At 49.2% G+C, this 17,823-nt stretch overlaps 1 protein-coding gene across 1 annotated transcript in view; it reads right to left on the bottom strand.

The window, feature by feature from the left end:
* Positions 1-506: 506 nt before the first annotated feature.
* Positions 507-17,823, bottom strand: part of LOC104581015 (uncharacterized) — a 39,902-nt gene continuing 22,585 nt past the window's right edge. Inside the window, exons 30-40 of the mRNA XM_088525688.1 lie at positions 7,433-16,999; positions 6,522-6,686; positions 6,108-6,358; positions 5,496-5,667; positions 4,309-4,352; positions 3,441-3,563; positions 3,238-3,336; positions 2,679-2,801; positions 2,279-2,324; positions 1,765-1,876; positions 507-812 (exon numbers count right to left, since the gene is read on the bottom strand). Coding sequence (XP_088381814.1) covers positions 596-812; positions 1,765-1,876; positions 2,279-2,324; positions 2,679-2,801; positions 3,238-3,336; positions 3,441-3,563; positions 4,309-4,352; positions 5,496-5,667; positions 6,108-6,358; positions 6,522-6,686; positions 7,433-16,999 — 10,919 coding nt within the window. The 3' untranslated portion in view covers positions 507-595. The remainder of the gene's footprint in view (positions 813-1,764; positions 1,877-2,278; positions 2,325-2,678; positions 2,802-3,237; positions 3,337-3,440; positions 3,564-4,308; positions 4,353-5,495; positions 5,668-6,107; positions 6,359-6,521; positions 6,687-7,432; positions 17,000-17,823) is intronic.

Here is a 17,823-nt window from a genome sequence, read left to right as displayed (position 1 = left end):
CAATCTCAAGAAAAGCGCTATCATCTTTCCCAAAGGCCACCACAGCTAAAACACATCCAAGTGAAAATCCCTGTCATTTAGCTATCCCTGTTCTATATAGTGAAAATGGGTATCCAAAAGTCCCCAGTCGTCAAACTGGAAAATGCTGAAAGTTTTATTGATCAAATAAGATACAAAATGAACAGGATTTTTTTTCCCCTGTCACTGACATGTCTGGTAAAAATATCACATCCATATAAATGATACGCAATAAAACTTTCTCTAGCCAGAAGAGTTGAGACCAGTGTAGACACAGTGGTTTATGGTTCTGTTTTCAGAGAGCCCTTACAACTTTGTCCAAAATACTATTATTGACTGGACTGTTATATTTGCTTATCTCTGATGAACACTGATTATTTTACATGGGCTTCCATTTTTCCTCTTAAATCGTATCACTCAATCTTGGTATGTACTTTATTTGGCTTCTACTTTTTGACATGTAACAATTGAGAAAAGATCGTATCAGAAACTGAAATTGGATAACTTAAGGAGGAGTACAAATTTGGGGATGTATGATTCCAGTTTTCCTAGGGGCTCTGCTTTCTTTTCCAAGTGATCATCTCTTTCTTCGGTTGCTCTTCTTCCACTGTAGGCCTTCTTTTGTAGGGTTTTCTGAAATGCATGCATTCGTGCACTGGCATTTTTCCACGTAGATGTAGTTATAGTTGATGCTTGTTCCATTTTGGCAAGTCAGAGTCACCTGTCTTGTCTGGCTGTTGAGCTCTTGGCAACAGCTACAGTCATGTTGCATCTGGTTTGCTTCAGCAGAATACCTATGCCCCAGAAAAAGCATATCTTCTCATTAGAAACTGGTACATAAGGAAAAATAGTAACTTGTCTATATATAAAAGAGAAAAAAAAGTGTGAATGTGTATAAATATACATGAATGTTCTTTTAATAACCTGTCCTTTCAATAGTGAATTTCTTCTTGCTTCCATTCAATCTCAGAATAAGCTCCTTCTCAATTTACAGGGCACGTGTTTGGATCTGTTGTTAATAATAGGTCCAAACCTTTTGTCATGTGCATAGAGTTCCAGATGTAAAACCAAAAATTACATTTTTTTAATAATGAGTTTTTTAGTTCTTTAACAATCTTCCTTTGTGCTAAATTTAGTTCATAGCACACAGATAACAATGAGAGAAAATGAAAGCTCTAGGTCAATTGTTGGTATGGAATAAAATTTTCTTGCTAATCTATCTTTAGTTATCTTGTACTTACAGAAATGCTTTTTTAATAAATAGTTCTAAATTATGGACCAGTTTATAGATGAAACTTTTCCTAACAAAGGGGAGGAAAAGGACTGTGTGTGAATAGGGACCCAGTGCTACCTTCTACTGTGGGAAATCAAAAATAACTCTGTTACTACAAATACTACTTTTACAATGGTGTAAAAAGGAGAAGGTTTACAACATGTAGGTTTCTCAAAGATCTGCAATCTATCATTTCCGTACCTTGCGACTGCTCATACCACATTGAGATTGCTTTATTGTTATGCTGCTAGCTAGCGAGTGGCAATCATATTTGTGTAGCAAGGTTGTTGATGCTGCCAAATTCTGAAACAAATCTCAAGTCTGTGATCTCATTCAGTTGAATGATTTGCTTCTCATAAGCACATCATATTTGTTGATATCTTAGGATCAGTGCCACCTGATTCTCTAAATGAAGAGAGACCATGATTCTGAATAAATCCAAGGAGAAGCTCAGTTAACTTCCTGGAACTTACACAGAGGAGCCGGGACAAGTCCCTTCGCAGTACGCCAGTTCAACAGGTTCAGGAGATTCGCATTCACCGTGGCGGATCACAGTCTTATTGCTGTAAGCTTTGCAGTTCGGAGCTTCAGGAAGAAAAAAGGAAATAAACAGATTCCTCAAATCTCTAATTGAGAACTAAATTAATACTAAAAATCTTAGTTTGGTGTGGATGATATTCGACTACTGAGAATCCATGTGTAGTATAAAACAAGGAATATTGTATGAAGTGGCTAGAGATTTTAGATTCTTTTTAATCTCTGCTGTAGTCTTTGGAACACAGTAAAGCTAAGGCTTGAGCATCCATAGCTTAAGTTATGGAGTTCAACATCAAGCAAATTTATTTTCTCTTTTGAAGAGATAATCAGTGAAACACAGAGTATTGATAAATGGAGAAAGCTTGAAGGTAAAGAATCCTCCCTCTGCGCATAAAACAGAAGTTGAATGTTGTGTCTTTAGGCAGAAAATTTGTGCACAGATTTACTTACGTTTACATATCTTGCAGCAGCCGTCAGGAGTAGTCTCTGCTTCATCCTTTGCAAAAACAGAGAGGAAGGTTTTCTATTAGTGCATAGATGTCAATCAGGAATGTGAATACTGGTTAGCCTTACTATGACTAGTCATGAAGCGTCCTCTATGATGAACACTGAGGGTGTTCAGAAACCTTAACTGTCTTGATGGCTGTGTCCCTGCCATGGACATCTTGCATCTCTGTAGCCTCATATGAAAATACCAAGTTACTCTTATTAGTGCTACAGCATTACTAATTAACTCTTAAGACATTCCTGAAACTTCAGTGAAAGGAATTTTGTCATGTTCTACCTTATCCTTTTCTTCATGTTCTTTGACATTGCATTAATAGACGGGGAAAAAAATAATAAAACTTACAAAATCACACTCTCCTGGCTTGAATTCAGGGCATGTTTTTTTAGTTTGGACTGCAACAAATTGATCTTCAATTTTCTCACATTTATAATAGCTGCAGAGATCTAGTGGCAGGATCTCATCAGGCTAAGAGTGAGAGAAAAGAACATATGCATTATTTCTGCATCGTTGTTAAGTATAATATAGCTATTTCAGAAGTACCAATCTAAGTAAATCACCTCCAAGATTAACAGATTCTTTCACCATTCTTTCACATGGCAAAGGGGTGTGACAAACTTTCAACTGTGGCTTGATTGAATGCTTAAATCTTGGATCTCAACATTCGGGTGACATCGATATTTGCTGCCTGTCGTCTTTTCAATGACTAGTTATGTCATTGAGTTATACTGTATTTTGTATTTGTCTTTTCTAATTAAATGTTCAATTCTGAAAACTGGCCTCTGGTTTTCAGAGTTATCTCCATGTTAATTAGGTTTTGCTAGGAAGAAGTGCAAGTTCACTGGTAGCTGGTCTAATCCATGTTGACTAAAGCAAAGATCTGACAGTTAAAAGGGATACTTACACGGAGCACCTGAACAGTGTTATTACTTAGTTTAATTCGGCAGGCTGCTTCAACACACTTTCCACAGCATTCTCCATCCTCTTTTTTATATTCATAACCCTAGTCACAAAGAAATGAGAGTATATTGAGGCCATGACAGAGAACTCCAGTCTTCTTGTAACTGAGGAGTGACAGTACAGGCTGGAGAATGTGGATGAACTCACCAAGGGGCAAGATGTTTCACAGTGAACTGGTTCACATTGCAGAATGTTCCTGTTAGTCTTTGGATCTTTTTCAGAAGTGCAGGTGCAATTCTGACACACATCAGTGACCATGGACATGCCAACCTGGAAGATGGAGAGGGAAAAAAAAAAAAAAAAGAAAAAGAAAAAAGGCAATCAAATAAAACCAGTCTCTATATAATGCATAAGTAGAATGCAAGTATGACTGGGTTGCTCAACTAACTTGGAACATAAAGTTGTTTTGCTCTCTGCCTTGTAAGAAACAAATGTTAGGAGGAAAACAAAACAATATAAAATAACATCTAGAAAAGTAAAATGCTAAAATGCAGTTAAGACTGTATTGAACTACCTCATTAATTTACCAGCTTTTCAATGCTTCATTTAAGATGAATTTTTCCCTGTTACAGTTGTTAGAAAACAGTAAAACCTTACTATTGTGGAGTATAATAAATAGATGCATATGTGGATCCATAAGGATGGATACCACTGTATACTTGGACTTCATTTTTTTGCAAAGAGGTTCTAGTGTTTAAATTTTCACTAAAAAAGCTTAGCTGTCAATTTTGGCAAAAGATTTAGATACCATTTCAAGCAAAAATTCTGGATTTATTTTTTAGGAATCTCAGAGGGCAGAGTACCAAAAAATGCACTAAAATGCTACTAAAACTGGTGTACTCTTATTTTACACTCCCTGTCAAAGAATTTTTCTGTAACAGTCTTTAATATCACAAGGAAATAACTTGAGTTCTCGTTTAGAAAGGAGATGCATGCAAAAACAGCTAAAGGACTTTTGTGATTGAAAGGGCACACATTTCACCCTCAGCAATATACCCTTGTCCAGTATTCTCACCATGTAAGTGGTATCATTAACCACACAAATTCCAGGTATTGCATCTGAGGGGAAAACAAAAAAACAGAATAAGTTCAAACTTTGAGATTAACCAAGAAGTCAAGATACAGAGTTGTTACCAACGGTTGTTAATAACACAATGAGTTTGGAGAGCCATATGCTTAAACCTCATTTTTATCTTTTTTATTATAACTGGATGTTGAAATAATGGGTGTATCTTTGAAATATGAGATGAGTTGAAGAAGAAATATGTTGAACTTGAGCTGTATCTGAGAAATACCTTTCTTTTCCTTTAGATATCAGGTTATTTTAAAATTTAGTTAGTTGTTTCCTATTCAAACCCTGGAATTCCAGTAACCTCAAAACATGCCTTTGCTTTTGATTTTTTTTTATGTCCTCAGGATGTGGCTTGCATGGAAGATTGAGTGAAAAAGGTTGTATTTCTTACCAGGGTAATAAAATAATTTGACAGCATGACAGCCCATTTGTGTCTTTCATAGAATCACTTTGAACTTAACTATTTGCTTGTAAACTTTTGTGTTTCAGGCTTAATTTATGTTTACCTGTTCCTCTTGGCTCTTGTATATAAATTAACATATGTAACTGGTGAATTTCAAAATTTTTATTAGCATTACCCAATAATTTAAACATATCTGAATTGTTTATGTATTAAAATAACTAGTGCTTTATGAAAATCCTTTGATTGACTTGATGCTGTTGCTTCTGTATTACTTTTTTTCTTATCTATTAAGCTCTATCCTTGCTTATTCTTTTTTTCTGCATCTTGTTTAGCTATAGTAATGCTAACGGGAGTAGGCTACAATGTTGCATTAATAACATCATATGAATTGCATTAATGACCTTTATGACCTGCAGATAGAGTTACTTGTACAATATCAGCTATTTGAAGTCTCTAGATAATCTCTAGCTCTCCTACCCATTCCGGTTTTGCCAGCAAACTTTCATTGAAAATAACATTTTGTTTTTAATTCAGCTTCTAAGCTATACTCAGCCAAAAATGGATGTTTGTTCACTGAACCATAATACTTTAAGAAAAGTTTTGACATTACTATGATCTGTCTTAGATAATGACAGAAGTGCAAGTGTAATTTACCACAGTATGTAGTCTCATGTGTGCATGTATATATATATATACCCACACACATCTATGTATTTTTAATACTTACGGCATTCAAATTCAGGACAACATGGGTCTTTTGGTAGTACAGATATGGCAACAGATCCTTTTGGACAAACAGGTAGCTCGTTTGATTGGCATGGGGGTAGATGGCATTGCGCATTACCAGTGAGTGGGTCACAGATACACTCCTTGCATTCACTCTTCCATTTCTCTCCAGGCTGAAAATATGTAAATGATGTATTCATAAGCATTCTTTCACTCCACTGTTTCTGAGTCACCTTAAGTTAGACTCTGAAAACTGGCAGTTTTCGGTTTAATATTTTTCTTGCATATGATTTCCAGCCTTAAGGACAGGCAAGCTGGATTACAGAATTATCCTATATGTAGAAGGAATAAAATTCTAACACTTTCATAGCTGGTCTACTTATTGTCATGATGTCTAAATTTCTTTTATGAAAGAAGTCTCTGCTGTTATATTAGTGAGCGTTTTCATCTCTATTACTTAAAAATTTGGCGGTATCCAGTATCTAGGTCATTTGTAAGACGAACAAATTTGGTACTGAAATACACACAAGTTGACATGAATGAGTTAAGAGACAACAGAAATTGGGCTGTATTTTTGCAGTAGTGATATATAATAAAAAAATAGGGGAACCACCTTTCGTGGAGGATTGACGTCAGTACAGTTTCTTTCTACTGAAGTTGTGAGGGATGTTGCTGTAGTTGGTGAAGCAGAAGAGAATACAGGTGGTACAGATGATGAGACTTGTGTTGTAGTTCCTGAGTTTGTTGCAGTGAAAGGAGTTGTTGAAGGACATGGCCCTTGATATGCGTCAACTTCACAATCCTTGTTGCAAAGGGCATAAAAATTACAGCCAGCACTATCTGTTCTGTTGTATACAACTTGCCCTGCAGAAGAAAAAAAGAGAAGAGAGAATAAAGTAACATATTTAGAAAATAAGAAGTAAATATAGAAAAAAAATCTGTTTAGATAATGTTGAGTGTTTAACTGAATAGAGTCCTGGGGTTTCATATGATGGCTGAAAATGTTTATAATCATCAAAAAACATACCTGGAGAAAAAAAATCACCAAGCACATGACAAAAACATGGAGTTGCTTGACTTGTTGTAACATAGGTACTTCCTTCTGTTGCAAAAGGTGTGCTGGGGGAAGACCTCAAGGTTGCAGAAGTGCTTCTTGTAAGGTGAGATGATTGTGGTGGACCAGTTGTGGGTACTGATGAGAAGAAGAAATGTTTTAGTTCATAGTATAGGATTGTGGTCTTTTTAACTGTAGCATAATGAAAATTTGTTGAACATTCTGGTAGAGCAAAATAATGCATTTGTTACATTCCACTGTTGAAGGCATTTCACTAAATGGAAAGTTCAGAAGTCTTTTAGCTCTACAGTGTATATCATCTACAGACAATGGAAAGTGGGTGGAAAGGCATGATTTGGGTAAGGTGGGGCAGTAGAAGTGCATGCTCGAGTCTCAGATGCTACAGTACGGTTTTTGTGGGAAAAGGCTTGCATATAAGGGGAGGGGGTGGATGGGGAGCATGTATGGTGCCTACGGCTGTTGTCAGGCAATGTGGCTGATCACAGCAGTTGAGCCTGACCTGGTTATTGAAGAACATGGGATACTTGTTCATCTGATCCTCACTTCTGCACAACAGAAGCCTTTGACTCCAATGCTTTTGAAAGATTAAGTCACCACTGTCTCACTCCAAATTCACGGAAAAGAATGTAAAAAAATGGAGTTCAATTAGACTTGTATATAATAGAGACTAGTATGACAGACACCGATAGAGACAGTCATTGGCTGAAGAAGGATTTCAGCATACCGTGGAACTAGTCAATGATAAATAATGATATAAATACTCTGCTGAAATAACAATTTGTAAAATATCACATATGTATGCTACATGAGATGAATGACACTTGTTGGAAAAAAAGTGATTGGAGAAGAAGAAATGGCAGTACCTATTTCAGTAGAAAAAGAAGGGCTTGGAAGAATGACTGTAGTGCCAGAACTGGTAATCCATACAGTACTGAAGATGGTAGAGGCAGTAGTAGTAGGCGGGGCTGGAGTCTCCGTTCCTACAGCAGTGGAGCTTTCCGTGGGAAGCGGCGTGGTCGGGGAGCTGGTGGTGGTGGGTGGGGGCGCTGTGGTTGTTGCGCACTGTCGCTGCTCGCAGCAGTAGAGCCTCACCTGGTAGTTGAAGCACATGCGGTACTTGCTGATCTGATCCTCGTTTCTGCACACCAGCCCAGTGTCGAGGCTGCACTGAACTTTCTGTCCTAGGTTCTCCAGGCTGACGCCGGGGTAGTTTGCAGCCTGGCACTCGATGGCTTGGGGCCTTGCGCATATTTGGAAGCCGGCCGCGCGGATGTTCTCGAAGGTCTCCATGTCTCCGCCGTCACTGCCAGAGCTAGGGAAGTCCACGTCAATCCACTGTGTCCAGGCACAGCGTGGCGGGCAGCTGGTGGAGGAGGTGGTAAGGTGGCCGGTGGTGGAGGTGGGCACGGTGGGTGTTGGCACCGGGATGGTTGTTCCTTCCGTCGGAGGAGGAGAGGTGCCAACGGTGGTGGTGGGTGTGGCAGGCACTGTGGTTGTGGGCTTGAGAGTGCTGGTGCCCTCCGTGGGAGGGGCGGTGGTCGTGGAGAGAAGTGTTGTGCTCTGAGTGGTCGACCATGTGGACTTGGGTAGGGTGGAGGCAGTAGTAGTAGGCGGGGCTGGAGTCTCCGTTCCTACAGCAGTGGAGCTTTCCGTGGGAAGCGGCGTGGTCGGGGAGCTGGTGGTGGTGGGTGGGGGCGCTGTGGTTGTTGCGCACTGTCGCTGCTCGCAGCAGTAGAGCCTCACCTGGTAGTTGAAGCACATGCGGTACTTGCTGATCTGATCCTCGTTTCTGCACACCAGCCCAGTGTCGAGGCTGCACTGAACTTTCTGTCCTAGGTTCTCCAGGCTGACGTCGGGGTAGTTTGCAGCCTGGCACTCGATGGCTTGGGGCCTTGCGCATATTTGGAAGCCGGCCGCGCGGATGTTCTCGAAGGTCTCCATGTCTCCGCCGTCACTGCCAGAGCTAGGGAAGTCCACGTCAATCCACTGTGTCCAGGCACAGCGTGGCGGGCAGCTGGTGGAGGAGGTGGTAAGGTGGCCGGTGGTGGAGGTGGGCACGGTGGGTGTTGGCACCGGGATGGTTGTTCCTTCCGTCGGAGGAGGAGAGGTGCCAACGGTGGTGGTGGGTGTGGCAGGCACTGTGGTTGTGGGCTTGAGAGTGCTGGTGCCCTCCGTGGGAGGGGCGGTGGTCGTGGAGAGAAGTGTTGTGCTCTGAGTGGTCGACCATGTGGACTTGGGTAGGGTGGAGGCAGTAGTAGTAGGCGGGGCTGGAGTCTCCGTTCCTACAGCAGTGGAGCTTTCCGTGGGAAGCGGCGTGGTCGGGGAGCTGGTGGTGGTGGGTGGGGGCGCTGTGGTTGTTGCGCACTGTCGCTGCTCGCAGCAGTAGAGCCTCACCTGGTAGTTGAAGCACATGCGGTACTTGCTGATCTGATCCTCGTTTCTGCACACCAGCCCAGTGTCGAGGCTGCACTGAACTTTCTGTCCTAGGTTCTCCAGGCTGACGCCGGGGTAGTTTGCAGCCTGGCACTCGATGGCTTGGGGCCTTGCGCATATTTGGAAGCCGGCCGCGCGGATGTTCTCGAAGGTCTCCATGTCTCCGCCGTCACTGCCAGAGCTAGGGAAGTCCACGTCAATCCACTGTGTCCAGGCACAGCGTGGCGGGCAGCTGGTGGAGGAGGTGGTAAGGTGGCCGGTGGTGGAGGTGGGCACGGTGGGTGTTGGCACCGGGATGGTTGTTCCTTCCGTCGGAGGAGGAGAGGTGCCAACGGTGGTGGTGGGTGTGGCAGGCACTGTGGTTGTGGGCTTGAGAGTGCTGGTGCCCTCCGTGGGAGGGGCGGTGGTCGTGGAGAGAAGTGTTGTGCTCTGAGTGGTCGACCATGTGGACTTGGGTAGGGTGGAGGCAGTAGTAGTAGGCGGGGCTGGAGTCTCCGTTCCTACAGCAGTGGAGCTTTCCGTGGGAAGCGGCGTGGTCGGGGAGCTGGTGGTGGTGGGTGGGGGCGCTGTGGTTGTTGCGCACTGTCGCTGCTCGCAGCAGTAGAGCCTCACCTGGTAGTTGAAGCACATGCGGTACTTGCTGATCTGATCCTCGTTTCTGCACACCAGCCCAGTGTCGAGGCTGCACTGAACTTTCTGTCCTAGGTTCTCCAGGCTGACGTCGGGGTAGTTTGCAGCCTGGCACTCGATGGCTTGGGGCCTTGCGCATATTTGGAAGCCGGCCGCGCGGATGTTCTCAAAGGTCTCCATGTCTCCGCCGTCACTGCCAGAGCTAGGGAAGTCCACGTCAATCCACTGTGTCCAGGCACAGCGTGGCGGGCAGCTGGTGGAGGAGGTGGTAAGGTGGCCGGTGGTGGAGGTGGGCACGGTGGGTGTTGGCACCGGGATGGTTGTTCCTTCCGTCGGAGGAGGAGAGGTGCCAACGGTGGTGGTGGGTGTGGCAGGCACTGTGGTTGTGGGCTTGAGAGTGCTGGTGCCCTCCGTGGGAGGGGCGGTGGTCGTGGAGAGAAGTGTTGTGCTCTGAGTGGTCGACCATGTGGACTTGGGTAGGGTGGAGGCAGTAGTAGTAGGCGGGGCTGGAGTCTCCGTTCCTACAGCAGTGGAGCTTTCCGTGGGAAGCGGCGTGGTCGGGGAGCTGGTGGTGGTGGGTGGGGGCGCTGTGGTTGTTGCGCACTGTCGCTGCTCGCAGCAGTAGAGCCTCACCTGGTAGTTGAAGCACATGCGGTACTTGCTGATCTGATCCTCGTTTCTGCACACCAGCCCAGTGTCGAGGCTGCACTGAACTTTCTGTCCTAGGTTCTCCAGGCTGACGCCGGGGTAGTTTGCAGCCTGGCACTCGATGGCTTGGGGCCTTGCGCATATTTGGAAGCCGGCCGCGCGGATGTTCTCGAAGGTCTCCATGTCTCCGCCGTCACTGCCAGAGCTAGGGAAGTCCACGTCAATCCACTGTGTCCAGGCACAGCGTGGCGGGCAGCTGGTGGAGGAGGTGGTAAGGTGGCCGGTGGTGGAGGTGGGCACGGTGGGTGTTGGCACCGGGATGGTTGTTCCTTCCGTCGGAGGAGGAGAGGTGCCAACGGTGGTGGTGGGTGTGGCAGGCACTGTGGTTGTGGGCTTGAGAGTGCTGGTGCCCTCCGTGGGAGGGGCGGTGGTCGTGGAGAGAAGTGTTGTGCTCTGAGTGGTCGACCATGTGGACTTGGGTAGGGTGGAGGCAGTAGTAGTAGGCGGGGCTGGAGTCTCCGTTCCTACAGCAGTGGAGCTTTCCGTGGGAAGCGGCGTGGTCGGGGAGCTGGTGGTGGTGGGTGGGGGCGCTGTGGTTGTTGCGCACTGTCGCTGCTCGCAGCAGTAGAGCCTCACCTGGTAGTTGAAGCACATGCGGTACTTGCTGATCTGATCCTCGTTTCTGCACACCAGCCCAGTGTCGAGGCTGCACTGAACTTTCTGTCCTAGGTTCTCCAGGCTGACGCCGGGGTAGTTTGCAGCCTGGCACTCGATGGCTTGGGGCCTTGCGCATATTTGGAAGCCGGCCGCGCGGATGTTCTCGAAGGTCTCCATGTCTCCGCCGTCACTGCCAGAGCTAGGGAAGTCCACGTCAATCCACTGTGTCCAGGCACAGCGTGGCGGGCAGCTGGTGGAGGAGGTGGTAAGGTGGCCGGTGGTGGAGGTGGGCACGGTGGGTGTTGGCACCGGGATGGTTGTTCCTTCCGTCGGAGGAGGAGAGGTGCCAACGGTGGTGGTGGGTGTGGCAGGCACTGTGGTTGTGGGCTTGAGAGTGCTGGTGCCCTCCGTGGGAGGGGCGGTGGTCGTGGAGAGAAGTGTTGTGCTCTGAGTGGTCGACCATGTGGACTTGGGTAGGGTGGAGGCAGTAGTAGTAGGCGGGGCTGGAGTCTCCGTTCCTACAGCAGTGGAGCTTTCTGTGGGAAGCGGCGTGGTCGGGGAGCTGGTGGTGGTGGGTGGGGGCGCTGTGGTTGTTGCGCACTGTCGCTGCTCGCAGCAGTAGAGCCTCACCTGGTAGTTGAAGCACATGCGGTACTTGCTGATCTGATCCTCGTTTCTGCACACCAGCCCAGTGTCGAGGCTGCACTGAACTTTCTGTCCTAGGTTCTCCAGGCTGACGTCGGGGTAGTTTGCAGCCTGGCACTCGATGGCTTGGGGCCTTGCGCATATTTGGAAGCCGGCCGCGCGGATGTTCTCGAAGGTCTCCATGTCTCCGCCGTCACTGCCAGAGCTAGGGAAGTCCACGTCAATCCACTGTGTCCAGGCACAGCGTGGCAGGCAGCTGGTGGAGGAGGTGGTAAGGTGGCCGGTGGTGGAGGTGGGCACGGTGGGTGTTGGCACCGGGATGGTTGTTCCTTCCGTCGGAGGAGGAGAGGTGCCAACGGTGGTGGTGGGTGTGGCAGGCACTGTGGTTGTGGGCTTGAGAGTGCTGGTGCCCTCCGTGGGAGGGGCGGTGGTCGTGGAGAGAAGTGTTGTGCTCTGAGTGGTCGACCATGTGGACTTGGGTAGGGTGGAGGCAGTAGTAGTAGGCGGGGCTGGAGTCTCCGTTCCTACAGCAGTGGAGCTTTCCGTGGGAAGCGGCGTGGTCGGGGAGCTGGTGGTGGTGGGTGGGGGCGCTGTGGTTGTTGCGCACTGTCGCTGCTCGCAGCAGTAGAGCCTCACCTGGTAGTTGAAGCACATGCGGTACTTGCTGATCTGATCCTCGTTTCTGCACACCAGCCCAGTGTCGAGGCTGCACTGAACTTTCTGTCCTAGGTTCTCCAGGCTGACGCCGGGGTAGTTTGCAGCCTGGCACTCGATGGCTTGGGGCCTTGCGCATATTTGGAAGCCGGCCGCGCGGATGTTCTCAAAGGTCTCCATGTCTCCGCCGTCACTACCAGAGCTAGGGAAGTCCACGTCAATCCACTGTGTCCAGGCACAGCGTGGCGGGCAGCTGGTGGAGGAGGTGGTAAGGTGGCCGGTGGTGGAGGTGGGCACGGTGGGTGTTGGCACCGGGATGGTTGTTCCTTCCGTCGGAGGAGGAGAGGTGCCAACGGTGGTGGTGGGTGTGGCAGGCACTGTGGTTGTGGGCTTGAGAGTGCTGGTGCCCTCCGTGGGAGGGGCGGTGGTCGTGGAGAGAAGTGTTGTGCTCTGAGTGGTCGACCATGTGGACTTGGGTAGGGTGGAGGCAGTAGTAGTAGGCGGGGCTGGAGTCTCCGTTCCTACAGCAGTGGAGCTTTCCGTGGGAAGCGGCGTGGTCGGGGAGCTGGTGGTGGTGGGTGGGGGCGCTGTGGTTGTTGCGCACTGTCGCTGCTCGCAGCAGTAGAGCCTCACCTGGTAGTTGAAGCACATGCGGTACTTGCTGATCTGATCCTCGTTTCTGCACACCAGCCCAGTGTCGAGGCTGCACTGAACTTTCTGTCCTAGGTTCTCCAGGCTGACGCCGGGGTAGTTTGCAGCCTGGCACTCGATGGCTTGGGGCCTTGCGCATATTTGGAAGCCGGCCGCGCGGATGTTCTCGAAGGTCTCCATGTCTCCGCCGTCACTGCCAGAGCTAGGGAAGTCCACGTCAATCCACTGTGTCCAGGCACAGCGTGGCGGGCAGCTGGTGGAGGAGGTGGTAAGGTGGCCGGTGGTGGAGGTGGGCACGGTGGGTGTTGGCACCGGGATGGTTGTTCCTTCCGTCGGAGGAGGAGAGGTGCCAACGGTGGTGGTGGGTGTGGCAGGCACTGTGGTTGTGGGCTTGAGAGTGCTGGTGCCCTCCGTGGGAGGGGCGGTGGTCGTGGAGAGAAGTGTTGTGCTCTGAGTGGTCGACCATGTGGACTTGGGTAGGGTGGAGGCAGTAGTAGTAGGCGGGGCTGGAGTCTCCGTTCCTACAGCAGTGGAGCTTTCCGTGGGAAGCGGCGTGGTTGGGGAGCTGGTGGTGGTGGGTGGGGGCGCTGTGGTTGTTGCGCACTGTCGCTGCTCGCAGCAGTAGAGCCTCACCTGGTAGTTGAAGCACATGCGGTACTTGCTGATCTGATCCTCGTTTCTGCACACCAGCCCAGTGTCGAGGCTGCACTGAACTTTCTGTCCTAGGTTCTCCAGGCTGACGCCGGGGTAGTTTGCAGCCTGGCACTCGATGGCTTGGGGCCTTGCGCATATTTGGAAGCCGGCCGCGCGGATGTTCTCGAAGGTCTCCATGTCTCCGCCGTCACTGCCAGAGCTAGGGAAGTCCACGTCAATCCACTGTGTCCAGGCACAGCGTGGCGGGCAGCTGGTGGAGGAGGTGGTAAGGTGGCCGGTGGTGGAGGTGGGCACGGTGGGTGTTGGCACCGGGATGGTTGTTCCTTCCGTCGGAGGAGGAGAGGTGCCAACGGTGGTGGTGGGTGTGGCAGGCACTGTGGTTGTGGGCTTGAGAGTGCTGGTGCCCTCCGTGGGAGGGGCGGTGGTCGTGGAGAGAAGTGTTGTGCTCTGAGTGGTCGACCATGTGGACTTGGGTAGGGTGGAGGCAGTAGTAGTAGGCGGGGCTGGAGTCTCCGTTCCTACAGCAGTGGAGCTTTCCGTGGGAAGCGGCGTGGTCGGGGAGCTGGTGGTGGTGGGTGGGGGCGCTGTGGTTGTTGCGCACTGTCGCTGCTCGCAGCAGTAGAGCCTCACCTGGTAGTTGAAGCACATGCGGTACTTGCTGATCTGATCCTCGTTTCTGCACACCAGCCCAGTGTCGAGGCTGCACTGAACTTTCTGTCCTAGGTTCTCCAGGCTGACGCCGGGGTAGTTTGCAGCCTGGCACTCGATGGCTTGGGGCCTTGCGCATATTTGGAAGCCGGCCGCGCGGATGTTCTCGAAGGTCTCCATGTCTCCGCCGTCACTGCCAGAGCTAGGGAAGTCCACGTCAATCCACTGTGTCCAGGCACAGCGTGGCGGGCAGCTGGTGGAGGAGGTGGTAAGGTGGCCGGTGGTGGAGGTGGGCACGGTGGGTGTTGGCACCGGGATGGTTGTTCCTTCCGTCGGAGGAGGAGAGGTGCCAACGGTGGTGGTGGGTGTGGCAGGCACTGTGGTTGTGGGCTTGAGAGTGCTGGTGCCCTCCGTGGGAGGGGCGGTGGTCGTGGAGAGAAGTGTTGTGCTCTGAGTGGTCGACCATGTGGACTTGGGTAGGGTGGAGGCAGTAGTAGTAGGCGGGGCTAGAGTCTCCGTTCCTACAGCAGTGGAGCTTTCCGTGGGAAGCGGCGTGGTTGGGGAGCTGGTGGTGGTGGGTGGGGGCGCTGTGGTTGTTGCGCACTGTCGCTGCTCGCAGCAGTAGAGCCTCACCTGGTAGTTGAAGCACATGCGGTACTTGCTGATCTGATCCTCGTTTCTGCACACCAGCCCAGTGTCGAGGCTGCACTGAACTTTCTGTCCTAGGTTCTCCAGGCTGACGCCGGGGTAGTTTGCAGCCTGGCACTCGATGGCTTGGGGCCTTGCGCATATTTGGAAGCCGGCCGCGCGGATGTTCTCAAAGGTCTCCATGTCTCCGCCGTCACTGCCAGAGCTAGGGAAGTCCACGTCAATCCACTGTGTCCAGGCACAGCGTGGCGGGCAGCTGGTGGAGGAGGTGGTAAGGTGGCCGGTGGTGGAGGTGGGCACGGTGGGTGTTGGCACCGGGATGGTTGTTCCTTCCGTCGGAGGAGGAGAGGTGCCAACGGTGGTGGTGGGTGTGGCAGGCACTGTGGTTGTGGGCTTGAGAGTGCTGGTGCCCTCCGTGGGAGGGGCGGTGGTCGTGGAGAGAAGTGTTGTGCTCTGAGTGGTCGACCATGTGGACTTGGGTAGGGTGGAGGCAGTAGTAGTAGGCGGGGCTGGAGTCTCCGTTCCTACAGCAGTGGAGCTTTCCGTGGGAAGCGGCGTGGTCGGGGAGCTGGTGGTGGTGGGTGGGGGCGCTGTGGTTGTTGCGCACTGTCGCTGCTCGCAGCAGTAGAGCCTCACCTGGTAGTTGAAGCACATGCGGTACTTGCTGATCTGATCCTCGTTTCTGCACACCAGCCCAGTGTCGAGGCTGCACTGAACTTTCTGTCCTAGGTTCTCCAGGCTGACGTCGGGGTAGTTTGCAGCCTGGCACTCGATGGCTTGGGGCCTTGCGCATATTTGGAAGCCGGCCGCGCGGATGTTCTCAAAGGTCTCCATGTCTCCGCCGTCACTGCCAGAGCTAGGGAAGTCCACGTCAATCCACTGTGTCCAGGCACAGCGTGGCGGGCAGCTGGTGGAGGAGGTGGTAAGGTGGCCGGTGGTGGAGGTGGGCACGGTGGGTGTTGGCACCGGGATGGTTGTTCCTTCCGTCGGAGGAGGAGAGGTGCCAACGGTGGTGGTGGGTGTGGCAGGCACTGTGGTTGTGGGCTTGAGAGTGCTGGTGCCCTCCGTGGGAGGGGCGGTGGTCGTGGAGAGAAGTGTTGTGCTCTGAGTGGTCGACCATGTGGACTTGGGTAGGGTGGAGGCAGTAGTAGTAGGCGGGGCTGGAGTCTCCGTTCCTACAGCAGTGGAGCTTTCCGTGGGAAGCGGCGTGGTCGGGGAGCTGGTGGTGGTGGGTGGGGGCGCTGTGGTTGTTGCGCACTGTCGCTGCTCGCAGCAGTAGAGCCTCACCTGGTAGTTGAAGCACATGCGGTACTTGCTGATCTGATCCTCGTTTCTGCACACCAGCCCAGTGTCGAGGCTGCACTGAACTTTCTGTCCTAGGTTCTCCAGGCTGACGCCGGGGTAGTTTGCAGCCTGGCACTCGATGGCTTGGGGCCTTGCGCATATTTGGAAGCCGGCCGCGCGGATGTTCTCGAAGGTCTCCATGTCTCCGCCGTCACTGCCAGAGCTAGGGAAGTCCACGTCAATCCACTGTGTCCAGGCACAGCGTGGCGGGCAGCTGGTGGAGGAGGTGGTAAGGTGGCCGGTGGTGGAAGTGGGCACGGTGGGTGTTGGCACCGGGATGGTTGTTCCTTCCGTCGGAGGAGGAGAGGTCCCCGAGGTGCCTACAGTTGTGGTGGTAGTGGTAGGCATCTCTGTTTTTTGTGGTTGCGTCTCTTTGGTTGGTGGTGTTTTAATTATTGTATGTGGTGTAGCGATTGTTTTTGTAAATGGTGTTGATTTTGCATGAATGGTTGTTTGTGTTCCTGTTGTTGTGGTTGCTATTTCTTCACATGATATATAACTACAACATAATAGTTTTATTTGGTAATTATAGCATGTGTTATATTTTTGATCTTTGTTATTGCATATGAGTCCAGTGCTTTGAGTACATGTTACTGTTTGGTTGAGATTCTGCAGTAATGTATCTGGGTATTCTTTCGCTCGGCATTCAATACTGCTTGGAGTTTTGCATATGCTGTATCCTTTTTTTTTGAGGTTTTCCAGTGTTTCATAATCTCCACTGTCCATTCCATTTTCCGGCTTTGTGCTGTCATACCATTTAGACCATGCACATATTTTCTTTACACATACAGTTGTCACTGGTGTTGTGGTTATCACTCCTGTAATTAAAAAGAAGAAATCTAAGTCTTGTTCCCTCATACTGAAGCGAGTACCAGCAGGGAATTCCTTCTCTTCTATGCATTTTCATAAATATGCTTTAACCATCTCTCATTTCATTTCTAATGTTGTTTTTGAGGTGGTATCTGTATTTTTTTTGTAGTGATCATTAGGAGGACCTCTTTTTGTTATTTCTTTGTTAAACATGGTTAGTGGATTTTCTGTGTGTGCATGTGTTGAATCTCACTTTGTAGGAAAATGCTAAGTTGAGAAATGCATTTGTATTTTTTGTATTAAAAACAAAAAGGAGATTTGATTCCTTACTTTTTTCTCTCTACTTATTTATTCCTTTTTTTCCCTATCTGATCAGAAATGTACACTCCTTTTGCCATAACTCTGTAAACTCTGAATTATTTGTTCTTTCAGTGATATTGTATAATTCTGTGAAAATATTTCTCAGGATTGCATGGTCAGTGTAATCATTTAACATAAAATTTGGTACTGTTGGAGAAAGGATCTGCTGATTTTGTTGTTGAAGATTGTAACAATTAGAAAAGAGGCGGAAAAGGTCACAAATAATGGCTTTGAATACTTTGGGCATTCTCTCAAGTGGAATTCTTATCTCAAATTCATGTTAAGGTGGTCATTAATTGTTCAAGCAGCAGTAACTCTCTTCCCTATGCTCAGAAATAAGTCCATAACTGCTGTATTTTTGTGTGCATGTGTTTGTGTGTGCAGGGAAGTGAGGATTCCCCAGAATGCAATAATTAATAAGCCATATCATTTTTTTCCCCTAGGAAAACTGGTCAAGACATCAGGAAGACTG

This window comes from Tinamus guttatus, unplaced genomic scaffold, assembly GCF_059628265.1.
Source record: "Tinamus guttatus ecotype Peru unplaced genomic scaffold, ASM5962826v1 Tinamus_guttatus_pri_ptg000240l, whole genome shotgun sequence".
Lineage (NCBI taxonomy): Eukaryota > Metazoa > Chordata > Aves > Tinamiformes > Tinamidae > Tinamus > Tinamus guttatus.
This window is presented reverse-complemented; position numbering and strand designations above follow the sequence as displayed.